At 39.7% G+C, this 23,091-nt stretch overlaps 1 protein-coding gene across 31 annotated transcripts in view; it reads right to left on the bottom strand.

Annotated features, from left to right (window-relative positions):
- Positions 1–23,091, bottom strand: part of MYCBP2 (MYC binding protein 2) — a 271,324-nt gene that overhangs the window by 234,827 nt on the left and 13,406 nt on the right. For all 31 annotated transcript variants that reach the window (XM_060394149.1, XM_060394144.1, XM_060394130.1 and 28 more), the window contains exon 2: positions 700–775. In XM_060394149.1, coding sequence (XP_060250132.1) covers positions 700–775 — 76 coding nt within the window. The remainder of the gene's footprint in view (positions 1–699; positions 776–23,091) is intronic.

Genomic DNA, 23,091 nt, shown 5'->3' on the forward strand with positions numbered 1-23,091 from the left:
GTCTGCATTAAGTAGGAAAACGGATCCTTGATCTCTTAAGGTACCACCAAGTTCAAATATTCTCTATTACCTTTTCTTCTGTACAGCCACCAACAGTCAAAAGAAGCTCAGAACAATATACACGCACCAATACACTCTCTAACTCACAATGCATGCATAGGTATATGACAAACTTGAAACCAAGTCCCAACTCACAAGCCAATTTCAGTCAGTTTCCAGTGCATGTGGTCAGAATGAAAAAGAGAGGAGAAACAGATATCCTCCCCCAATGGACTGATCAAAGATAACAGGAATAAATAATAAATAATTTTCAAATTCCCAAATAATAATTTGCAGGTCACCGATCAAAAATGCCCAAAAGATAAAATTAAACAGTGTGATCAAATGATAAGGGGCTTTAAATATTACTTTAGTGCACAGAAATGATTATACACATATCTTATTATTTTTATTGAAATAGTTGATGTACAACATTATATAAGTTTCAGGTGAACAACAGTGATTCAGAATTTTTAAATGTTATATTCCATTTACAGTTATAAAATATTGGCTGTATTCCCTGTGGTATATTATATATCCTTATAGCTTATCTATTTTATACATAGTAGTTTGTACCTCTTACCTTTCTAGCTTTTGTATTTTTATTCAAATTACTGTATGAAAAAGTCCTTATTCCTTTTAAATTACTAACAGTTTTACCTTGCTTCTTGTCTTTACTTTTGATTTGCTCTTCTGTTTTCTTTTCAACTTCTTCTTATTTAAAATTTTCTTATTCCTAAAAATTAAAAAAAATGGAATAAAAGAATGATGAAAGTTCATATTTAGAATATATAAAGCTATTAAAAACAGGTACTCCCAAAATTACAAAACAATATATACTCTAGGTGTACATACAAGATACTAACACACAACAGAGCTATGGACAAGACAGCACAATACTGGACAGCTAAGAAATATACATTGTATTTTAAAGTGTGAATTCTGAAAATACTTTTCTAAAATTAAAAAATGTAATAAGGCATCAAATGAAACTGTTAACACTTTATTCCACAGCAGGGATGCTAATAAATATTAGTTATGTTTCCTTCTCAGAAAAATCTGCTCTTTGTTAATAGTGAGGACTACAATGCAATAAAGCTCAGGAGTTCATTTTTACTAAATTACTCTAAGGAAACCCCAACTCATACACTCCTCATATGCAGCAGCCAGTTTTTCATTACCTCACAGCCCTAAGATCAAATTATCCTTTAAGCAATAGAAAGTCCCTTAATGACTTTGAGGGGGAAAAAAATCTTTAATGTGGCAAAGAATAAGAATTACAGTGGGAGAAATAAGAATCAAGGAACATGTTTTATTTTCATCTCATTTAATATTTTTCATGTCTACCATGTCGAAGTGCACACTGCCAGGTACTAAAGACCAGATGAAAAAGACAGTTCTCGTCCTCAAAGAACTCTGAGACTTGAGTGAAAATCATAGTTGAATGATCCAACAGAAGGCTGCTACTGCTATAACAGAGACAAAAGATGAAGAGGAGGAGGAGATGAGGAGGAGACCCTAGATACTACAGAGGTCCGTCCTTAACACTTGGTAACTAACGCAGTGGAAGCTATGACCAAAACAAAAACTGCAAGGCTAGGTCACTTGGAGGTAGGAATGTCATTCACAAAACAGGGAAATCAAGGGGAAGAATTAGTTTGCAAAAAAAATAAATAAATAAGTTTGCTTTTGAAACGTTTGAATTCAAGTTACTAAAATGTCAACAAAATACACATGAACAAGCATATGAAAACTTCACGCTTCAGCTTCATACTTTAACCACAAAATCTTATTACATATAAATAGTTCTTAAATCTATCTACATCAGCTCTTTGCATTTGCATCAGGAATTTATGCAAATCTGTATCTCATATAGGAATTCAATCAACTTAAAAAAAAACAAACAAACAACACAAAAAAATGAACAGGTAATTCTGCCACTACAAACTCTATCAATATGTTCTCAGTTCTCTTCCATAAAGACCAAAAGCACTGACCTGATTTAAAAGATTCTCTACCAAGAGCTGACTCACCTCATTTTGTATCCTTTTCCAACTTGTTCATCACACTCCAGCCACAAGGACTATTCTTTCAGCTGTTTGAATCTGCTAGGCTCCTTAGGGCTCTCATGAAGTCTTCCTGGAATTTTATCCCACCTCTCTTGCTAACTAACTCCTGTTCATCTCTGAGGCCCCAGTGTAAGTGACACTTAACTCAGAAATGTCCCAGACTGGGCTAGTTTCCCTAACACGGATTTTCATTTCATCTTACACGTGTGTCTCATCACGTAACCTACAACTGCAATTATGCTTAGAGTTGTCTCTTTAGCACTGCTGCTGCTGCTAAGTCGCTTCAGTCATGTCCGACTCTGTGCGACCCCACAGACTGCAGCCCACCAGGCTCCCCCATCCCTGGGATTCTCCAGGCAAGAACACTGGAGTGGGTTGCCATTTCCTTCTCCAATGCATGAAAGTGAAAAGTGAAAGGGAAGCCGCTCAGTCGTGTCCAACTCTTAGCGACCCCATGGACTGCAGCCCACCAGGCTCCTCCATCCATGGGATTTTCCAGGCAAGAGCACTGGAGTGGGGCGCCATTGCCTTCTCCAATGCATGAAAGTGAAAAGTGAAAGGGAAGCCGCTCAGTCGTGTCCAACTCTTAGCGACCCCATGGACTGCAGCCCACCAGGCGCCTCCGTCCGTGGGATCTTCCAGGCGAGAGCACTGGAGTGGGGCACCATTGCCTTCTCCATACTTTAGTGCTGCACTCACACCAAGAAGTAAGCTTCAAGAGTTCAGAAGCCACATCGTTCTTGCTCTCTGCTTCAACCTCTTTGCTCAGAAAAGTGTCTCAGATAAAGCACTCAAACTACTTTGAGGGAAAGTGGGAGGAAGGAGAGAGGCCAGGGAGAAAAGAATTTCAGAGTTAGAGCTACCAGCCTTAGAGTAAAATAAGGGGAGGGTCAAGGATGGATTCATTGATATGCCAATACATTTAAAGGATATCTAGCCAGAAACATCCTTTAAGGAATTATCCGTGGGATTATTTTCCTCAGATTTTCATGCAAAGGAAGTAATGGAAATCATGTATGCACATGGGATTTCCCCACCACAGTATGCTACAAAAGACAAGAGAAAGAGAGTAACAGTATCAAGCGCTACACATGGATAGATATACCTGCTCACACAATCTACTCGGCTATGAGCAAAAAATATCTATTTCAACACTTTCCCTCTTAGCACCTGCATCAGTCTCTGACACATCATAGATGTTCAAGAAATACCAGACGAATAAACAGGGTGATGAAAAGTAATGAGTATTTTTCATGTATGGCTTAGAAAATCAACTTTCCTTTATACTCAAGTTTATGTAAGTGAAATCAGTTATTTGATCAAAAGAAATAAGTAAATACTAAAAGGTTAACCCCTTCTATACAGTTTAGAAAAGCATCAAGGTTCATTCAAAAACCAATCATCAGAGAAACAGAATAAATATATATACGTGTGTGTGTGTGCGCGAGTGTGTAAGTCGCTCAGTCGTGTCCAACTCTTTGCGACCCCACGGACTATAGCCTACCAGGCTCCTCCAACTATGGGATTTCCCAGGCAAGAGTACTGAAGTGGTTTGCCATTTCCTTCTACAGAGGATCTTCCCCATCCAGGGATCGAACCTGGGTCTCCCAGGTAGGCAGACGTTTTACCATCTGAGCCACCAGGAAGTCACTATATATATATATATATATATACACACACACATATATATATATCTCCAAATTAAAATGGATTTCCTGGAGCCTACTTATCATGGACTTAAATTTTTCAAAGCATACACCAACACTTTTGTCTGTTTTGTATAATGGACTTTCTTAAAATTCAAATGACTTTGAATGTATTCCTAAAATATTTTTATGCATTTGGCATCTAATTAGTTATAACAATTTTAATGAATCTGGACCCACCAATTTTGAATATACACATCATCTGACGCTTTCCCCAAGTCCCCACAAATTGGTGTTTTTTGTTGATGTGGCTTGTTTTAGAAGTAGATTATTGTCCAAAAAACCTAGTAAAAAGCCAAAAATTATAGGCAGGAAATCTGTGTTCAACTTAGAAAATAAAAGTGCCATTTACTAGTAATACAACATCCTACTATATGACTGCATTTCAGAACTAAGCTTAAACTTTTCATGGTATCTAACGATGGATAGACAAAAGAAAAACTCTAGAAAAAAGCCTTACACATTAACATTGCACCATGGAATTTTTGATGATTTAGGACTTTAAATCTTAAATCAATAGGAGCTTAATGAAGAATGTCTGGAATTGGTACTGTAAGATTTTTAGTCTTCTTACAAAAAGAACCTCAGACCCATGAGATTTGGAAGAATTATGGGTGGTAATGAAAGGCAAAGGTTATTAACATGCTTTAAATATTTATTTTAAAATATTTACTTTAAAGATTCCAAAGAAAAAATTCTCTTAATAGCTACCAGTTCAGTGAAACTAAATACTTCTGCAACAAGAACAAATAAATCTTGCAAGTTGTTCCATGTTACATATCATTAGTTTCTATATCCATTTAACACTAAGTCTATTTTCTAACAAAACAAAAATCAGCCATAATTTTATTTATAACTTCCTCTAAATCTGTTTCTCTCTTTGCAAAATAAAAGGTTGAAGGAGATTACCTCTGAAGTTCTTTCTAACTCTAAAATGCTAGTATTTAAATAAGTCAAAATTCAAAGAACATATGGAATAAGAGGGTTTCAATCATTTGTTCGATTTCCCTTAGAAATGAGAAATGAAAAATTCCCAAGTCTATGGTCTGAAACATGAATAAGCACATTTTTTTGGTAAAGGGCCAGACAGCAAATATTTTATGTTTTGTGGGCCATAAGATCTCTGTTACAACTGCTCATCCTCCACTAACATGAGCAGTCATAGGCAACACAGGGACAGATCAGGGCGGTCATGGTGCTGGTGGTAAAGAACCTGCCTGCCAACGCAGGAGACACCGGAGACACAGGTTCCATCCCTGGGTCAGGAAGATCCCCTGGAGGAGAAGATGGCAACCCAGTCCAGTATTCTGGCCTGGGAAATCCCATGAACAGAGGAGCCTGGTGGGCTACAGTTCATGGGGTCACAAAGAGTGACCTGACTTAGCGACTGAGCATTACAATCTGACTGTGATTTCTGAATACTGAAATTTGAATTTCATACAATTTTCATGGGTCACAAGACATGTTTCCCCTTTGACTGACTGACTGATGTGTATCTGTTCATTTTAAAAATGTAAAAACCAGTCTTAGCTCACAAGGCGTACCAGAAAAGGAACTGAGCTGCATTTGGTCTGTGGCCCATAGTTTGTTGACCCTGGCCTAGCGTATATTTTGATAAACAGGCTCATATCAGGAGAAAAAATATAACTATTAGTATGCAACACAGATAAAACTATTCAAAACATCACTATGTTTATAGAAATAAGCACTCTGGAAATTATCTGCCTTTTCTTTCTGCAAAGATAAACTCATGACTTCCACTTCTATTTTACCAAAGAAAGATACTAAAGGAGCAAGTCATCGCTTTTCCTTCAAAAACTGGACTAATACAAGAAAGGTCTGGAAGCAACAGGGGAACCAGATGAATCCAGATATGGACGAGCACTTCCCAGAAGAGCTGAGATCACTGGCATCTTCCTGCATGAGGGCATCTGCAGACTGGGTATAAGTGAGGACTGAGTTCACTAAAGGAAACCAAAACTATGGTGCCTTAGATGTCTGCCTGGGCTGGGATGACAGACTGGAATCGAGAAAAGCTCCAAATACGTAACCAGGACATCTGAGAGTACATCTGCTTAGTGATGGGGCACTCAAGAAAGAAATGAGGGGGCTGAGCCAAAAGGGTAGGGTCAATATCCCACCGCTACCTAGTTTCAGAAGGCAGACTCTCAGCAGCTGGAGGAATCTACTCAATCTCTGATTTGGACTGAGGTAGCCAATACCTCACCCTATCTGTCTTACACAATAAAAAACAAACCTTATCATCTGAAACAAATGCACTGTTCTTTTACACAAAATGTTAGATATAAAATAAACATATTAACAGACATCCAAGGAAGCAAAATAACGGGACAGTCAAGAGAAAAACAGACAGTCAGGTAGACTCAAGATAACCCAGACACTGGGAAGCAAGGACTTGACCTAGATGCAAAGATGAACAAAATGGATGAAATGATGTAATTTTCAACATTTAAAGAAAAAGCCAAGTGGATTTCCTGGAACAGAAAAATCAATACCCGAAATTAAGAACTTGTCAGAAGATTCTAAGAGCAGAACAGAGCAGAAGAAAAGAGAAATCACTGACTTGCACACAAGCCAAGAAAAAAATATTATCCAAACTCAAGCACAGAGAAAAGACTGTGATAAACCAAAGAATATGAAACATGTGAGACGGAGCCAAACTGCCTCATATTCATGTATCTGCAATCTCAGACAAAGAGACAAAATAAAGAATGGAGCAAAAGCAATATGTGAGGAAACAATTGATGATGCTCTTACAAAAGTAAGGAAAGAAATCAACCTAGAGATTCAAGAAATTCGGGAAATTCTAAGGAGAAAACACAAAAAGAAAAACACACCTAGACATACCAAATGCTTGGCACAGTCAAACCGATGAGATAAAGGATATAGAGAAAATGTTAACAGTAGCCAGAGGGGGGAGGAAAAAAAACATTTGAAGACTGACAGCTTCCATTTTTTGTGTGCTGAAAAGTGCTGGGGGGTGGGGGGAGGATGGGAGGGTTAGCAACCTAGAATTATATATCTATCAAATATATCCTTTAAAAATGAACACAAAAATAGGGCTTATCTCTAGCGGTCCAGGGGTTAAGAATCCACTTTGCAATGCAGGGCACACAGGTCTGATCCCTTGTCCTGAAAAATCCCACATGCCATGAAGCAACTAAATCTGAGTGCCACAAATACTAACCAAGGCTCTAGAGCCCCAAGAGCCACACTTACTGAACCCGTGTGGCCCTACTGAAGCCCATGTGCTCTGGATCCTGTGCGCCACAACAAGAGAAGCTCCCGCACAGCAACTAGAGAATAGCCCCTGTTTGCTGCATTTAGAAAAAAGACAGCAATGAAGACCCAGCACAGCCAATAAATAAATATTTTTTATAATGAAGAAAAAATAAGAGATGATTTCACATCCACAGAAGCTGACATAATTTCCCATCAATACACCAATACTCTTAAGAAGTATGAAAGAAAAGACTTCCTTTAAAAATTGCAACATCAAAATTTTAAATAAAAGGACACAGTCTAAAAGTAAAAGGATTGCAGAAGATATAGCCTGCACACACCCACTGGCCTCTCCAAAAAAGCTGGTGTGGCTATATACTTGATGAAGTAATTTTTAAGGCTAGAAGTGCTATCAGAGATGAGCAGAACATTTCGCAATGCTGAAAGGGTCCATTCAGTAGGAGGACACAAAAATCCTAAATGTGAATGTGTATAACAGCAACAGCATAGCTACAACATATAGAAAGCAAAACTGAGAGAAGGTAAAAGAAGAAAAGACAAATCCACAGTCACAAGATCAGAATTTACCGTCTCTAAGTAACTGACAGAACAAGTAGAGGACAAAACAGGATGCAAGCAGGAAGATGTAAAACCATGACTAATCAACCTGACCTAATTAGCAGACATAGAAAATCACATCCAACAACTGCAGAGTGCGTATCCTTTTTTAAGGCCGATAGCCTATTTTCCAAAACAGATGGTATGCTGGGCCACAGACCAAGCCTCAACAAATTTTTAAGGACAATGGTCACAAAAAAATTAAACTGTAAACGAACAACAGAAAACTATGAAATTCTCAAATATTTGGAAATCTAAAAAAACAGATTTCTAAATAACCTACGGATCAAAGAGCTATAATGGAGACCTTACAATGGAAATTAGAAAATATCTTCAATGGAATAAAAATTAAACATGACATATCAAAACTTGGGGAACGTCACTAAAGCAGGACTTAGAGGAAACACATAGTTTTTTGCATACAAATGCATTCGATGAAAAAAGAAACTCTGAAAGTATAGGCTTACAACTTAAGAAACTAGAAAGAAGAGAGCCAACTTAGTATAAAGAATGTAGAAGGAGAGAAAGTAAAATAAGAGCAGATATCAGTGAAACAGAAAGAGGAAATCAAGGAGTCAAAACTGGTTCTCTGAATAGATTAATAAATCTAATAAACTTCTAGCAAGATTGGTCAGGAAAAAATAAAACCACAAATTACCAACAAGAGAAATAAATAAGGAAGGGGACATTACTACACACAGTGCCCCTAAATTACACAACTTAGGTAAAAGGACAAAATAACTTCTCAACGCTACCCAAGGGAAAAACACAGTGTCTGAGTGGTCTTATGTCTGTTAAAGAAACTGAATCCCTAGTCAAAACTTTCCCACAAAGAAAACTACACTCAAATGGCTTCAACAGTGAATTCCTCCAAACACTTACAGAATTCGCTGGTACAGTCTTGCAAATATCAGTCTCAGACTAATTCTTTCAGAGAATATGAAACAAAAAAAACATTTCCCAGCTCATCTTATGAGGCTAGCATAATTCTGATACCAAAGTCTGAAAAAGACACTTTGAAATAAGAAAATATCAGCCCAGTGTCTCCTACGAACATAAAAGCAAAAATACTACATAGCCAAAGAGTGGAAACAACCCAAATGTTCATCAGCTGATAAACAGACTCAACAGAATGTGGCATGTGCCTGTAACAGAATATTATTCGGCCATAAAAAAGAATGCAGTAGGAACATGCTACAGTCTGGGCAGACCTTGAAAACATTATGCTAAACGGAAAGAAGCAAGGGCCACAAAAGATTACAAGTGGTAGGATCCCATTTAGATGAATGTCCAGATCCACAGCAACAGGAAGTTGATCACTCGGGTTGCCAGGGGCTTCGGGAAAGGTGACAGGGAATGACAACAAAAGGACACAGTTATTTGAGGGGTGAAGGAAAATGTTCCCGTTGCACAACTTTGTGAATATACTAAAAATAACTGAATTAAATACCTCAAAAAGTTCAATTTTATGGCATGTAAACTACATATCTCAATATAAAAATATGAGGAAAAAATGCCACTGACCTAAAGACAATTTCAGTGTCCATCAACATATAAAAAGGATAATAAATAAAATGCCAAATTTATTATTTTTTAAGTTTCTCCTTATGCTGAATAAGGGAAATAAGGGAGAAATATGATCATTTCAACAGAAGCATTATTTTATAAAACTCAACAACTATTTGTGATGAAATGCTTCAGTAAACTAGGAAAAGAAGAGATGTTATTAATCTGATTATCAACAAAAACCCTACAGCTAACATTACACTTAACTATACTCAATAATGAAAACTTAAATACTTCCACAAAGTACAGGGGAAAAAAAATAAGAATTTACACACTATTACCACTTCTACTTAATACTGTATTGGAAGTCAGTAAGTCAAGCAAAAGAAATAAAAGTCACAATGGTTGAAAAGCAAAGAGCAAAGCATTATTATTTGTAAAGAACATAACCATATTTATAGAAAATGTAAAATAATCCCACAAATAAAGAATTAATAAATGAACTATCAAGGTCAGTAAATATAAGACCAATTTTTAAAAATCAACTAATTTATAAAATACCATGTGTAAATTGAAGCTTCTCTATAGAAGCCAGACTTATTTCTCCTGTGTAATTAATGTAATGATATTCTCATTATGTTCATGCATCACTGAATAAATTAGGGCAGGACAACAGTCTGATTACTAAGTAGAAAACTTTTATTTACTTAACTTAGGCTGATAATTAGTAATAAGAAAAGAGATTTTAATAGTTCAATTGGTCTAGGAGAGAAATGCAAAGAGATTTCCTACACAGCTTCAGTCTCTTGATTTTTATCTGCAAGTCTTTAGATCGGGATAGGAGTCTTTAGGTTGGGGGTCTTTAGGTTGGAGGTAGGGCTTCCCAGGTGGCATGCCTGTCAATGCAGAAGATGTAAAAGACGCAGGTTTAATCCCTGGGTCTGGAGGATCCCCTGCAGGAGGGCATGGCAACCCACTCCAGTATTCTTGCCTGGAGAACCTCATGGACAGAAGAGCCTGGTGGGCTACAGCCCATAGGGTCACAGAGAGCTGGACACGTCTGAAGCGACTTAGCATGCAGGGATGGGAGGGGAAGGGCGGGGAGGGGTAAGGCTAGGCAGTGAGCAGAGCAGCATAAGAAAAGGAGAGACTGGGAGGAGAGAGTGAGGGGAAGAAAAGATTGAAAAATTATGACTTTATTAGACCATGCTTCATGAAAACTTATAATCTAGGCAAATGGAACCCAGGTGGGCAAGCAAAACTTGAGCCATGAACCAACTCCAAAACTTTCTGAAGACAATTCATTCATCCTAGGACTAAGAGAGCCACAGAAGGGTCATGAGTTAGCAGTGAGGCAACCAGGCACAAAGATACAAGGTACTATTAGTGAGAATTAGCAAAAAAAAGACAATAGAAAGACAAACTTCAGAAGAAATTTTGAGACACATCTATGCTTACCAAGCTTAAATTAAAAACTAGCTTAAAAATATCTGCAGGGTATGGAAAACATAGCACATTTGAAAATAATCAAATTCAACCTCCAGACATGAGAAAACAATTGCAACTAAAGAAGTGAGCTGACAGCATATTAGACATGATAAAGACACAATTTGAAGAGATCAGAAAAAACTACTACAGTTCAGATAGAAAGATAAAAAGGGGTGAAAATATGTCCCTGAGACCTCTTCCAAAACTGAAATCTCCTCTTTCAAGTCCGTTCATCCCAAGAGAAAGCACTTGCCACAGGGACACCCTTCCTCCCATGCACTGGACCTCATCTCACACACCCTCTTTGGGATTTTGCTCAACCACTTACACCTTTTCTTTGTTCATTCTTTAATCTCTCACTTCTATGGCTTCTAACCTATTTGCCTCCTCCAATCTAAAAATTAAAAAAAGTTTCAAATGGTTCTCTACCCGCCTTCTCTCTCCATCACTAAACTTCTTGAGAACAACTGTCTCACAGTCTCCTGGGATTAAGCTCCTACAACTGTATGAGGCTTCCCAACATCACAAACTTACTTGTTGCCAATGCATTTCTCATCTTCAGTCTTCATCCTTTATATTCTTCTACATGAGTACTGTCAAACAGTCTGCTTCTTTAAATACTCCCCTACCCTCAGCTTCTTGAAGAGCCTCTATTTTAGTGTTCTATCTTCCCTTGATGATAGTCATTTCTCCTTCGGTATTAGCTCCTTTCTCTTCCTTTTCCTGTCCCTTAAATCTTTAGCATATATATTACTTCTCATGAGTTATCCATTCTAATCTATACGTATTTCTGTACTGGTAACTCACATTGTTTTCAATAAGCTATAACGACATTAATAATAGCTACTGAGAGGTCACACACAGCATCAGAATGGTGGTCTAGAGCCAGTAACTTTCTCTGACAATAAAGGTACATCACCAGGAAAACCTACCACCTTTCACCTTGATGTGGTGGGCCACTTCAAAATCCCATCACTACCTATTTAGCTTGGAGCACCTAATCTAACTCTTTACTTGTTAATTGCTAAAAGGCATGCCATTTGGAATGTATTGATACTACTCCCTTTACTTTACTTTCACCCACCTTAAAATAACCTCTATGAGGTCCATTAATATCTTCATTTTCTCTTTTTTGTTCGTCATTTTTGCCATTCTCCCTTAGCCTACGAGGTTATCAATAACCTCAGATATGCAGATGACACCACTCTTATGGCAGAAAGTGAAGAGGAACTAAAGAGCCTCTTGACGAAAGTGAAAGAAGAGAGTGAAAAGTTGGCTTAAAGCTCAACATTCAGAAAACGAAGATCATGGCATCCGGTCTCATCACTTCATGGCAAACAGATGTGGAAACAGTGGCTGACTTTATTTTTCTGGGCTTCAAAATCACTGCAGATGGTGATTGCAGCCATGAAATTAAAAGACGCTTGCTCCTTGGAAGGAAAGTTATGACCAACCTAGTCAACATATTCAAAAGCAGAGACATTACTTTGTCAACAAAGGTCCATCTAGTCAAGGTTATGGTTTTTCCAGTGGTCATGTATGGATGTGAGAGTTGGACTGTGAAGAAAGCTGAGTGCTGAAGAATCGATGCTTTTGAACTGTGGTGTTGGAGAAGACTCTTGAGAGTCCCTTGGACTGCAAGGAGATCCAACCAGTCCATCCTAAAGGAGATCAGTTCTGGGTGTTCACTAGCAGGACTGATGCTGAAGCTGAAACTCCAATACTTTGGCCACCTGATGCAAACAGCTGACTCATTTGAAAAGACCCTGATGCTGGGAAAGATTGAGGGCAAGAGGAGAAGGGGACGACAGAGGATGAGATGGCTGAATGGCATCATCGACTCAATGAACATAGGTTGGGGTGAACTCTGGGAGTTAATGATGGACGGGGGTGCCTGGCGTGCTGCAGTTCATGGGGTCACAAAGAGTCAGACATGACTGAGCGAATGAACTGAACTACCAGGTTAAGAGGACAGAATTTAGAGACATATGGCATAGGTTCAAATGCAAGCTCTATCATCTATTAGCTCTGTGATCTTGGGAAAGTCAACTAAGTTCTCTGGGTCTCACTTGTCTCATCTGTAAAACAGGATGAAAATAGTACTTATTAGATTATAAAGCACTTAGAGTTATGCTTAATATTTGTTAAGTGCCAACAAATTTTATTTCTTTTTGTTAACCATGCTAAAGTGTCTACCTTGGTTTGGGTTTCTCCAAAAGCAGACATGATTCAAGGATTCAAGTGCAAGTAGTTGTTTGAGAGGTGATCAGGGGAAAACACTGACAGGGGAAATCAGAAGTAAAATAGGGAAGGGAAGGCAATCAAGAAAAAGTGCATTATTAAGCCAGTTACCTTGATGGGCACTAGAGTGTGACCTTACTGGAGAACTCAAGTAGATGGCATAGAACACGGCTCAGGTTAGATGTGAAAATGAGGTATCTACCCACCACATCTGTATCCATCACTGACTGAAAGTCTTTCTGATGGTGTTAACTCCCTGGCGTTTCTGGCTTACCCCACACACAGGCCAAGTATCTCTCTATCGCCAGTAAGAAAGTTCTCAGGTAGAAATTCATACATGTAGTAGACAGGATAGAGATGAAAGCCACAGAGATATGACTAGGACACTAAGAACACCTGCAACAGTGTCTGTTATCCAAAAGACAGATCAATTCTTTGTCTTCTTCCTCAAGTTACCATCTTCTTTCTTTCCCTTTAAACACTCATTGCTAAATGCTGCACTTCCTTCTCCACCTAACCTCAGTCACTTTCCCACTTTTCTCAGCCTCCGGATAAAAGGAGGTGAATGGGTGTTAGGTCATTATGATCTCTTAATGTCAACTTCAGGATGATGTCTCGACATCACGCATGCTCACGAGGAACCTTTGAATATACTGCACTTAATATATTTGAGATAGGATTGAGAGACTCCTAACAGAAGACTTTTCAAAGTACAGGTCCAGAAACCAAGAGAAAGGTTTCAACTACAAACCACAGACCAGGAAGCCCAAAATGATTAGGTAATTATTGAAATCACAGGACTGGCTGAAACAACCAGCAAAGAAAATTTAGAGAGAATGGTATCAAAAATGGTCTTCTGAGAAACTAGCTCTTCCTTCCTCCCTTGCTAACTAGAAGAAAGGCATCAGTATTTCTATATTTGATGTCTAGTCACAGGCTATACCTATCATCCTTTTATCATCTATCTAACACCAAAATGCCTCTCAAAACTGTTCCATTTCATCTATTCCCACTGCCTTCTCTCAGGTTTTATCATCACTCATCAGAACGACTGCAATCACTTTTTTAAAGGTAGCTAGCCTGCCCTAGGGGTCGGACACAACTGAGCGACTTCCCTTTCACTTTTCACTTTCATACATTGGAGAAGGAAGTGGCAACCCACTCCAGCGCTCTTGCCTGGAGAATTCCAGGGACGGGGGAGCCTGGTGGGCTGCCGTCTATGGGGTCGCACAGAGTCGGACACGACTGAAGCGACTTAGCAGCAGCAGCAGCAGGCCTGCTTTGGGGATCTATGTTTTTTTCTCCCTTTACAATGCTACTAGAGGTATTCTTAACAATTGAAAGTTTAACTCTATCACTACTGTTCTCAAATAAGGCAATACACAGAAGACAGCAGCTCAGTCCTAACGTATCTTTCAGTCTCTTCTCTTACACTCTATCCTTATTCTCACTCACCTGGTTCCCCCACACTTCTGTTACCGCCAATATCTGTATTTTATACTTCTTTGATTTTACCTCTATATTCACAAAGTAACTGCAGCAACCATAACTGTCTACACTTCAGGAGTCAGCAAACTACAGTCTGCAGCCCAAATCTAACCTGCTACCTGAAGAATTGATGCTTTTGAACTGTGGTGTTGGAGAAGACTTTTGAGAGTCCCTTGGACTGCAAGGAGATCCAACCAGTCCATTCTAAAGGAGATCAGTCCTGGGTATTCTCTGGAAGGAATGATGCTAAAGCTGAAACTCCAATACTTTGGCCACCTCATGCGAAGAGTTGATTCATTGGAAAAGACTCTGATGCTGGGAGGGATTGGGGGCAGGAAGAGTAGGGGACGACAGAGGATGAGATGGCTGGATGGCATCACTGACTCGATGGACGTGAGTTTGAGTGAACTCCGGGAGTTGGTGATGGACAGGGAGGCCTGGAGTACTGCGATTCATGGGATCGCAAAGAGTCGGACACGACTGAGCAACTAAACTGAACTGAACCTATTTTTGTAAAAACACTTATAGTGGAACACAGTCATGCTTCCTTGTTTAAAAACTGTCCATGGCTGCCTTCAAGCTGTAACAACACAGTTGCAGCAATCTCAAGGGAGACTGGACAGCCTGAAAAGCCTCAAGTATTTACTATCTGGCCAGTTATAGAAGAAGTCTGCTGACCCTTCACCCATAAGACAATATCAAGCAGCCTCATGTATGTTTAAGTGGATTCCCAGAAGGAAATGAGAGAGAGGGAGGCTAGGTTTGAAATAATAATACTAGAGGAAATAAAGGCCACAATGTGTCAAATTAAACAAAAATTATATTGTACAAATCTAAGAAGTTCGATAAACACCAAACACATGAAAAACACACACTAAGAAAACACATTTAGGAAGAGCATGGTCAAACTGCTAAAAATCAAAAATAAGGAGAAAAGTTTTCAAAGCACCCAGAGAAGGAATTCTGATGCCAGTACAGTGACATAAAACACACCCTGTCTTTCATGCTGTTTACAACTATAAACTTTGGGCAAAATACAAGACTGAAAGAGCAAAAAAAATTACTTGAGTACTCTGAAAACGATACAAAAGACTGTGGGAGGGAGTCAAATTTGGAAAAGTGACCCAGAGGACAGTGAGCTTCCCAGCCTGGCTACCTGTTCCTCTTTTCTCTAACAGCTTTGCTCTAAGACCAGGAAGCAACCACTGCATACACAGAACAACAACACAGAAGTTACACCTCCAAGAGAAACCCTACATTTCTGGCCACAGGAACTGGGGAAAGGGGCTCCTGCATGCTGGAGAATGTGGAGAAAATCCTGGAAGGGCGAAGGATGGAGAAAGGGATTCTCTAACCCTGTCTACAAAGCCCACACAAATCCTGGGCTTGCTCTGGAGCTGCATGGTGTTAAGACAGACCCCACCAACACAGCAAAGGCTCTGAGAACTGAAAACCATCACCCACAAAAGGCAAGATCAAATCTGCCATCTCAAGCTAAATGGGTTGAAAGCAAAAGTGTTAGTTGCTCAGTTGTGTCCAGCTCTTTGCAATTCTATGGATTGTAGCCTGCCAGGCTTCTCTGTCCATGGGATTTCCCAGGCAAGAATTCTGGAATGGATTGCCGTTTCCTACTCCAGAGGATCTTCCTGACCCAGGGATTGAACACAGGTCTCCACCAGGGCTTCCCTGGTGGCTCAGATGGTAAAGAATCTGCCTGCAATGGGGGAGATCCCTGTGTCGGGAAGACCCCCCTGGAGAAGGAAATGGCAACCCACTCCAGTATTCTTGTCCGGAGAATCCCATGGACAGAGGAGCCTGGCGGGCTTCAGTCCATGAGGTCGCAAAGAGTCGGACACGACTGCAGCAACTTAGCCAACTTAGCTCCTGCATTGCAGGCAGATTCTTTACCATCTGAGCCACCAGGGAATGACAGACTGCTAAAAGAAACAGCAACAAAAATCAACATTCTCCAGAGAATTACAGTAAGCTTCAAAGTTTTCAAAACAAACACTCAGAATGTCCAAGATACAATCCAAAATTCTCACAATGCAAAAATAAAATGTGATAGGGACTTCCCTGGCAGTACAGTGGATAAGAGTCTGCCTGCCAAAGTGGGGGATAAAGCCCCATGCACCACAACTACTGAGCTCAAACTCTAGAGCCCACAGGCCGCAACTACCAAGCTAAGACGCTGCAACTACCGAAGCCCATGTGCCTAGAGTTTGTGCTCCACAACAAGAGAAGCCTCTGCAATGAGCAGCCCAAGCACCACAACGAAGAGCCGCGCCCATTCACTGCAACTGGACAAAGCCCGAGCACAGCAACGAAGACCCAGCACAACCAAAACAAATAAATATTAAAAAAAAAAAAAAAAAGAAAATGTTATAAATTTCATGGGAAGAAATAACTAATGGGTGCCAACCCTGAGATGATCCATGTTATAATTATTCGACAATACCTTGAAAGCAACTATTACAAGTATGCTCCATCAAGTAAAGGCAAACACACTTGAACTGAGCAGGGAAATGTTCTCAAAAGACAAAGAGAAAATTTTTTTTTAATGAGCTAAATGTAAATTTTAAAACTGAGCAATGCAGTATGTGAAATAAAATTCACCTGGGTGGGCTCACTAAGAGAATAAAGAGAAAAGAGAAAAGAGTCTGTGAACTTGAAAATGGACCAATAAAAATTACCTAATCTGAAGAACAAAGAGGAAGAAAGCTGACAACAGAAAAAGGGAATGGTCAGAGATCTGTGGGACAATCTCATTGGGATGTTAGAAGGAAAAAAAGGCACGAGAGTAGAATATTTTAAGAAACAACAGCAGAAAAGCAGAAACAGGTACACAGAAGGAGAGAAAGGACTTATGGATACTAGGGGGGAAGAGGGGTTGTGGTGAACTGGGAGGCTGACACTGACATATATACACTACTGAGCATAAAACAAGTAACTAATGAGACCCTACCACACAGCACAGGGGACTCTACTCAAGGCTCCGTGGTGACCTAAATGGGAAGCAAATCCAAAAAAGAGAGGATACGTGTGTATATATAGCTGATTCACTCTGCAGAAACTATCACAACATTGTAAACAGCTATATGCCAATAAAAATTAATTTCAAAAAATAGGATCAGTGCCCTATGCAAGTACAGACTATCTTGGACTTCTGAATGAAGTCGGTCAGAAAGAGAAAGACAAACAGCGACCGATATCACTTGCATGTGGAATCTAAAATATGACACAAACGAACCCATCTGCAACACAGATTCATGGACACAGAGAACAGATTTGTGGCTGACAAGGGGGAGGGGTAGGAGGGATGGCGTGGGAGTTTGAGGTCAGCAGACATAAGCTATTACATTATGGGATAAACAACAAGGTCATACGATATGGCACAGAGACCTATAGTCAGTATCTTGTGACAAACCAAATGGAAAATATTTTAAAAATTAAGCTATATACATGTATAACTGAACCACTTTGCAATACAGCAGAAATTAACACAACATTGTTATACTTCAATTTAAAAAAAAAAACAATAGGCCCTGGAGGAGGAAATGGCAATCCGCTCCAGTATTCTTGCCTGGAAAATCCCATGGACAGAGGAGCCTGGTGGGCTGCAGTCCATGGAGTCAGAGAGTCAGACATAACCACACACGAGCATTGAGTGGACACTGATCAGCGTGATCCTCTTTGAAGAACAACAGAAGAGTAAATCCTACGAGTTTTCATCAAAGGGGAAATTTTTTTTTTTTAATTTTTGTACCTATGAGATGATGGATGTTCACTGAATTTACTGTGGTAATCATTTCATTTGATGTATGTAATAAGCCAAATCATTATGCCATATACCTGATACAACCATACATATCTCAATAAAAATATAAGAAAAAAAGAACACAGGACTGAAACATTTAATGGCAGAAACAAAAAACCTTTAATGTATCTAAATATTAAGAAGTTTCTTTAAAGGGTTTCAAATACTGAACATACTTAATAAAGGTACAAGAACAAGATTCCTTTCATATCTGCAGATGACACCTGATCCAAAGGCAGAGGGAAACACACTCCGAGTTCTTGGACTCCAGATCCTCCTGACCATGTGAGGCGGGCAGCACCCTTTCTGATCAGAATGTACGCGGGGAGAATGAGGAGAAATCCTGGTGACAACGGCCAGCCCAAGCAGCTGAAGATGGTGCTGGCTGTTGGGAGTGAAGGAAGCTGGAGGAGAAGAGAATGTGTGTGGGGCAGCCTGGGTCTCTGTGCCCAGTGAGAGGCAAGTAGGTAAGTGGAAGCGTTTTAGCAGGAGACAAAAGGAAATTGAGAGAGGGAGGTCCAGTATCTGGGAAAGACAACATCTCCTAGATTAAAAAAAAAAAAAAAAAGACCAAACAACCAAGTAAATCCAAATAAATGCCCCTGAGTGACCACAATAGGCACCACTAAGTCCCTACAATCAGATTCTAATGCAGGACTCACTGAGCCTCAGACACGATTCTAATAATATAGATGATGGCTCACTTTCTAATTTCATAGCAGGCTGCTACTGCTGCTGCTGCTAAGTTGCTTCAGTCGTGTCTGACTCTGTGCAACCCCACAGACAGCAGCCCACCAGGCTCCTCTGTCCATGGGATTTTCCAGGCAAAGAGTACTGGAGTGGGTTGCCATTTCCTTCTCCATCATAGTAGGCTAGAATCTGCCAATTAGGATGGGGCAGACTGATAGAGCTGGTCTCTTTAGGGATAGTTGGCAGCCTAAGAATGAGGGAAGGAGAAGAAAAAATACGTATTTTACAAGAAAAAAATACAAATTTTAGTTTTTTTTTTTTTTTTTGGGGGGGAAAATTTAAATTATTTTATTGTAAAATTTATACAAAATAAACCATAAGCACACAGTTAAACTTTAAACAGAATTAAACCAGTCCATAAAACATTTCAAATAAAAAAGTAATAAAAACCTTATCAGCTCATTTGAAATTATTCATCTTTAGATACATGATGGTTTATTTCCTAGATTTAAAATAGTGATCTCCATTACACTTAGGCTGTAAAATATTAAATACTATTTTTAAATTATGGAAGTATAACACATTTGCAGGAGACTTGGAAAATACAAAACAAAGTTATATGTAGTTCCACTATATATTACAATTATTTTTTAAGTAGATAAATTAAGATTTTTAGGGGAAGTTTCAAAATCAAACTCTAAAACATTAATAGAATGAATAGACAGAAAAGTAGAAGGACATAGTGGACCTGAAAAGCGGTATGAACCAATTCAACGTAATTAAGATTTATACAGTTTTCACACAGCAGCAGGACACAAATTCTATTCAAGTTCCATAGACTATAAGCCAGGAGACACGGGAACATATCCAGGGACATAAAGTGCAAAAATTTCATGGTCTAAAGGTATTGAAATCATGCAGAGAAAAAACAGATTCTTATACTCAAGGATTAACAAATATTTGCAAATTGATCACCAAAATCTTTGTCAACAAAATTGTAAATCCAGAGTACAAACAAATTTTAGTTTTAAAACTAAAAACTATTTCCCCAAGTTTAAGTGATCCACACTGATGTATAATTAGGGACACCACCAAATGAAGCATCATACAGTAACTAAAAAAATTAAAATGATGACCTTACATCACTGAGACAGTAAGAGGCTCATGTTCTAGTTAAAGACAGCTTAGACCTAGAAAAAGGTTTATAGCCCATATTCATGTCACTGATTCCATCTACAGCACTGTAAAGTGACCACCTCCATAGGTCATCTTTAGGTCACAAATGTAGGCACACACAGCCTTTTACCACCCTGGCATAGAGTTAAGCCTGTACACAGAAAAGAGAGAAAATGATTCCATGTCAGAGGGCTTCACGAGTCTCACAGCTCTACTGCAAAAGTGTTCTCATTCTGAGTACTTCCAGGTGTCCTGTGACTTCTTTACACTCAGGAAGTAGGCAGGGCCTTGGGTGAATGGCCTCAGGGAAGGATAGCCGGCAGACAGATGGGCTACAAGGTTTAACTTCCACGATCACTCAGAGTCGAGGAGAGAGGGCAGTGGTTTAGTCACTAAGTCGTGTCCAACTCTTGCAACCCCGTGGACTGTAGCCCGTCAGGCTCCTCTGTCCATGAGCTTCTCCAGGCAAGAATACTGGAGTGGGTGGCCATTTCCTTCTTCAAGGGAAAGGAGGAGAGAGTGATGAAAGCAGAGGAGGAGGACGTGGCTGTGACCTTAAGAAGGCACTCTGGGCCCCTGGCCTGTATCACGGGTAGAGGGAATGGGAGACGTGGGCATCCAAGAGCGAGCGGCAATGGCGGAGCCTGGCAGCAGGGCAGGGGACAGCAAGATTCCCTGCACTGCTCTGTGCCCAATGAGGGGTGGCAGCGGCAGGTGGCAAAAGCTGCAGGCTCAGAGGCCCTCCCTCACAGCACAGTGTACAAGAAGCTGCAGCCCCACTGCCGAATGGCTTCCTCTGGCTGTTGGAAAGGGCACAACTGTGGCAAGACATGGCCCAAGTCTGCAGGCAAGGCGGCTGCAGCACGATCTAGATGGGTAATGCTGGAAGGCCAGAGAGGAATCTGGAGGTTTCTGCAGAGCATAAGCAGGATGACGACTGTGGGCCACAAGCTCCCCTCAGCTCCAATGTTTCTGGTTCCCGGTGGGGAGCCAGAGATGAGATGAAGACACCTTGGAATAACAGATGATCTGAATGGACTGAAAACAGGATTCCTCTAAGCTGAGCTGGGGCTCCTGCAGTTCTAAGCTTAGTTATTTGGCAGGGCTGGAGGGCAGGGGAGCAAGTTACACGGTTTGCATGTCTACCTTTGTGGATTGAAACCTGTGATTAACATGCATATGTGTGAGCACTGTGGCTAGGGCCCTGTGTTTGATGGCTAGAATAGCTGTGTTGCTACTTTGCAGGCGGGAAAAAAAAAAAAGAAGAAGAATAGGATTAGTGTCCTCATAAAACAGGCACCAGAGAGGTCCCTACCCTCACAAGTGAGGACAAAGCCAGAAGGCGCTGACTATAAACCAGAAAGAAGGTTCAGGTTCAGAAGAAGGCTCAGGTCATGCTGCTGCCTTGATTTTGGACTTCTAGCCTCCAGAACTGTAAGAAGTAATGTCTGTTGTTCATTAAAAAAAAAAAAAACCCAAATTTCGTAAAAGATAAATTTACTGATTCAAGAAACTGAGCATTCTCCAAAAAGGAGAAATTCAAAGAAAACAATCACTAGATACATCAAATCAAACTGCTGAAAACCAAAAACAAAAGAGAAATTCTTGAAAGCAGATAAAGAAAAATGACATATTACATAACAGGGAAAAAATTTTGAACTACTAAAGGCTAGTAGTTCAGAAATCATAATGGTAAAAAGATGGTGGAACAACATCATGAAAATGCTAAAAGGAAACAAGCTTTTACTCAATTCTGTGTTCACTGAAAATATCCTTTAGAAATCAAAGCAAAATAAAGACATGCTCAGATGAAGAAAAACAAAGAGAATTTATCCCCAGTAGACTACTCCACAAGAAAACGCTAAAGTAAGTACCTTAAGCTGAAAGGAAATACAGCTTCTTCAGGAACGAAGGAAGAATAACAAAAATAATAAATATATAGGCAAATATAAAATACCTTTTTTCCTTTAAGTTCTTTAAAATATGTATGACTATTAACAAAAATTATAATATTGTATGGTGAGGTTTTCAAAGTATGCAGTCATAACACATGTAACAACATTAACATAAAGGAGGGAGTGAGGTATAGCAGAGGGGGTAAAAAAAAAGCTTCTGTATGGTTGTAAGATGTCTCTATTTCACGTGAAGCAGTACAACAGTAACTCTCAGTAGGCTGTGAAAGGTTAGGTACCTATATTGTAATCCCTAGGGCATTAAAAATTAATACCAAAAGATATAGCCCCAAAGTCCAAAGGATACATTAAAATAGATACTAAAGAATAATCCAAAGGAAGATAGAAAAGGGACAAGAAAGGAATGAAAACCAGAGGGAAACAGTAGACAATAAAATGGTACACCTAAAGTCAACCATACCAATTATTAATTACATTAAATATTAATGGTTAAACTCTCCAAATAAAAGGCAAAGATTGACAGATTTAAAAAAAAAAAAGGCAAAATCCTACCTGTACTGCTCAAAGAAGAGAAAGTTTAAATATAAAAATATAGACAGATCGAAAGTAAATGGACAGAGTTTCCCTGATGGATCAGAGGCAAAGAATCCGCCAGGCAAGGCAGAAGACATAGGTTCTGCCCCTGATCTGGAAGATCCCACACGTGGTGGAGCAGCTAGGTCCATGCGCCATGGCTACTGAAGCTTTGCTCTCGAGTCTGGGGGCCCCGACTACTCAGCCCGTGTGCCGCAACTAGTGAAGCCTGCACGCCTAGAGCCTGCGCTCTGCAACAAGAGGAGCCACCACAATGAGGGGCCCACACATCGCAACTACAGAGTAGCCAGCCCCCATTTAACACAACCAGAAAAGAGCCTGCACAGCAGCAAGAGAAAAGCCTGTGCAGCAATGAAGACCCAGCACAGCCAAAAAAATTAATAAATAAAACTATAAAGAATAAAAAATGGACAGGAAAAAAAATTACCAGGAAAATAGTAAGCCTGATAAGTCTGAAAAGACGACTCTTGAGAGTCCCTTGCACTGCAAGGAGATCAAACCAG

Source organism: Ovis aries, chromosome 10 (assembly GCF_016772045.2).
Source record: "Ovis aries strain OAR_USU_Benz2616 breed Rambouillet chromosome 10, ARS-UI_Ramb_v3.0, whole genome shotgun sequence".
In the NCBI taxonomy this organism is placed as follows: Eukaryota; Metazoa; Chordata; class Mammalia; order Artiodactyla; family Bovidae; genus Ovis; species Ovis aries.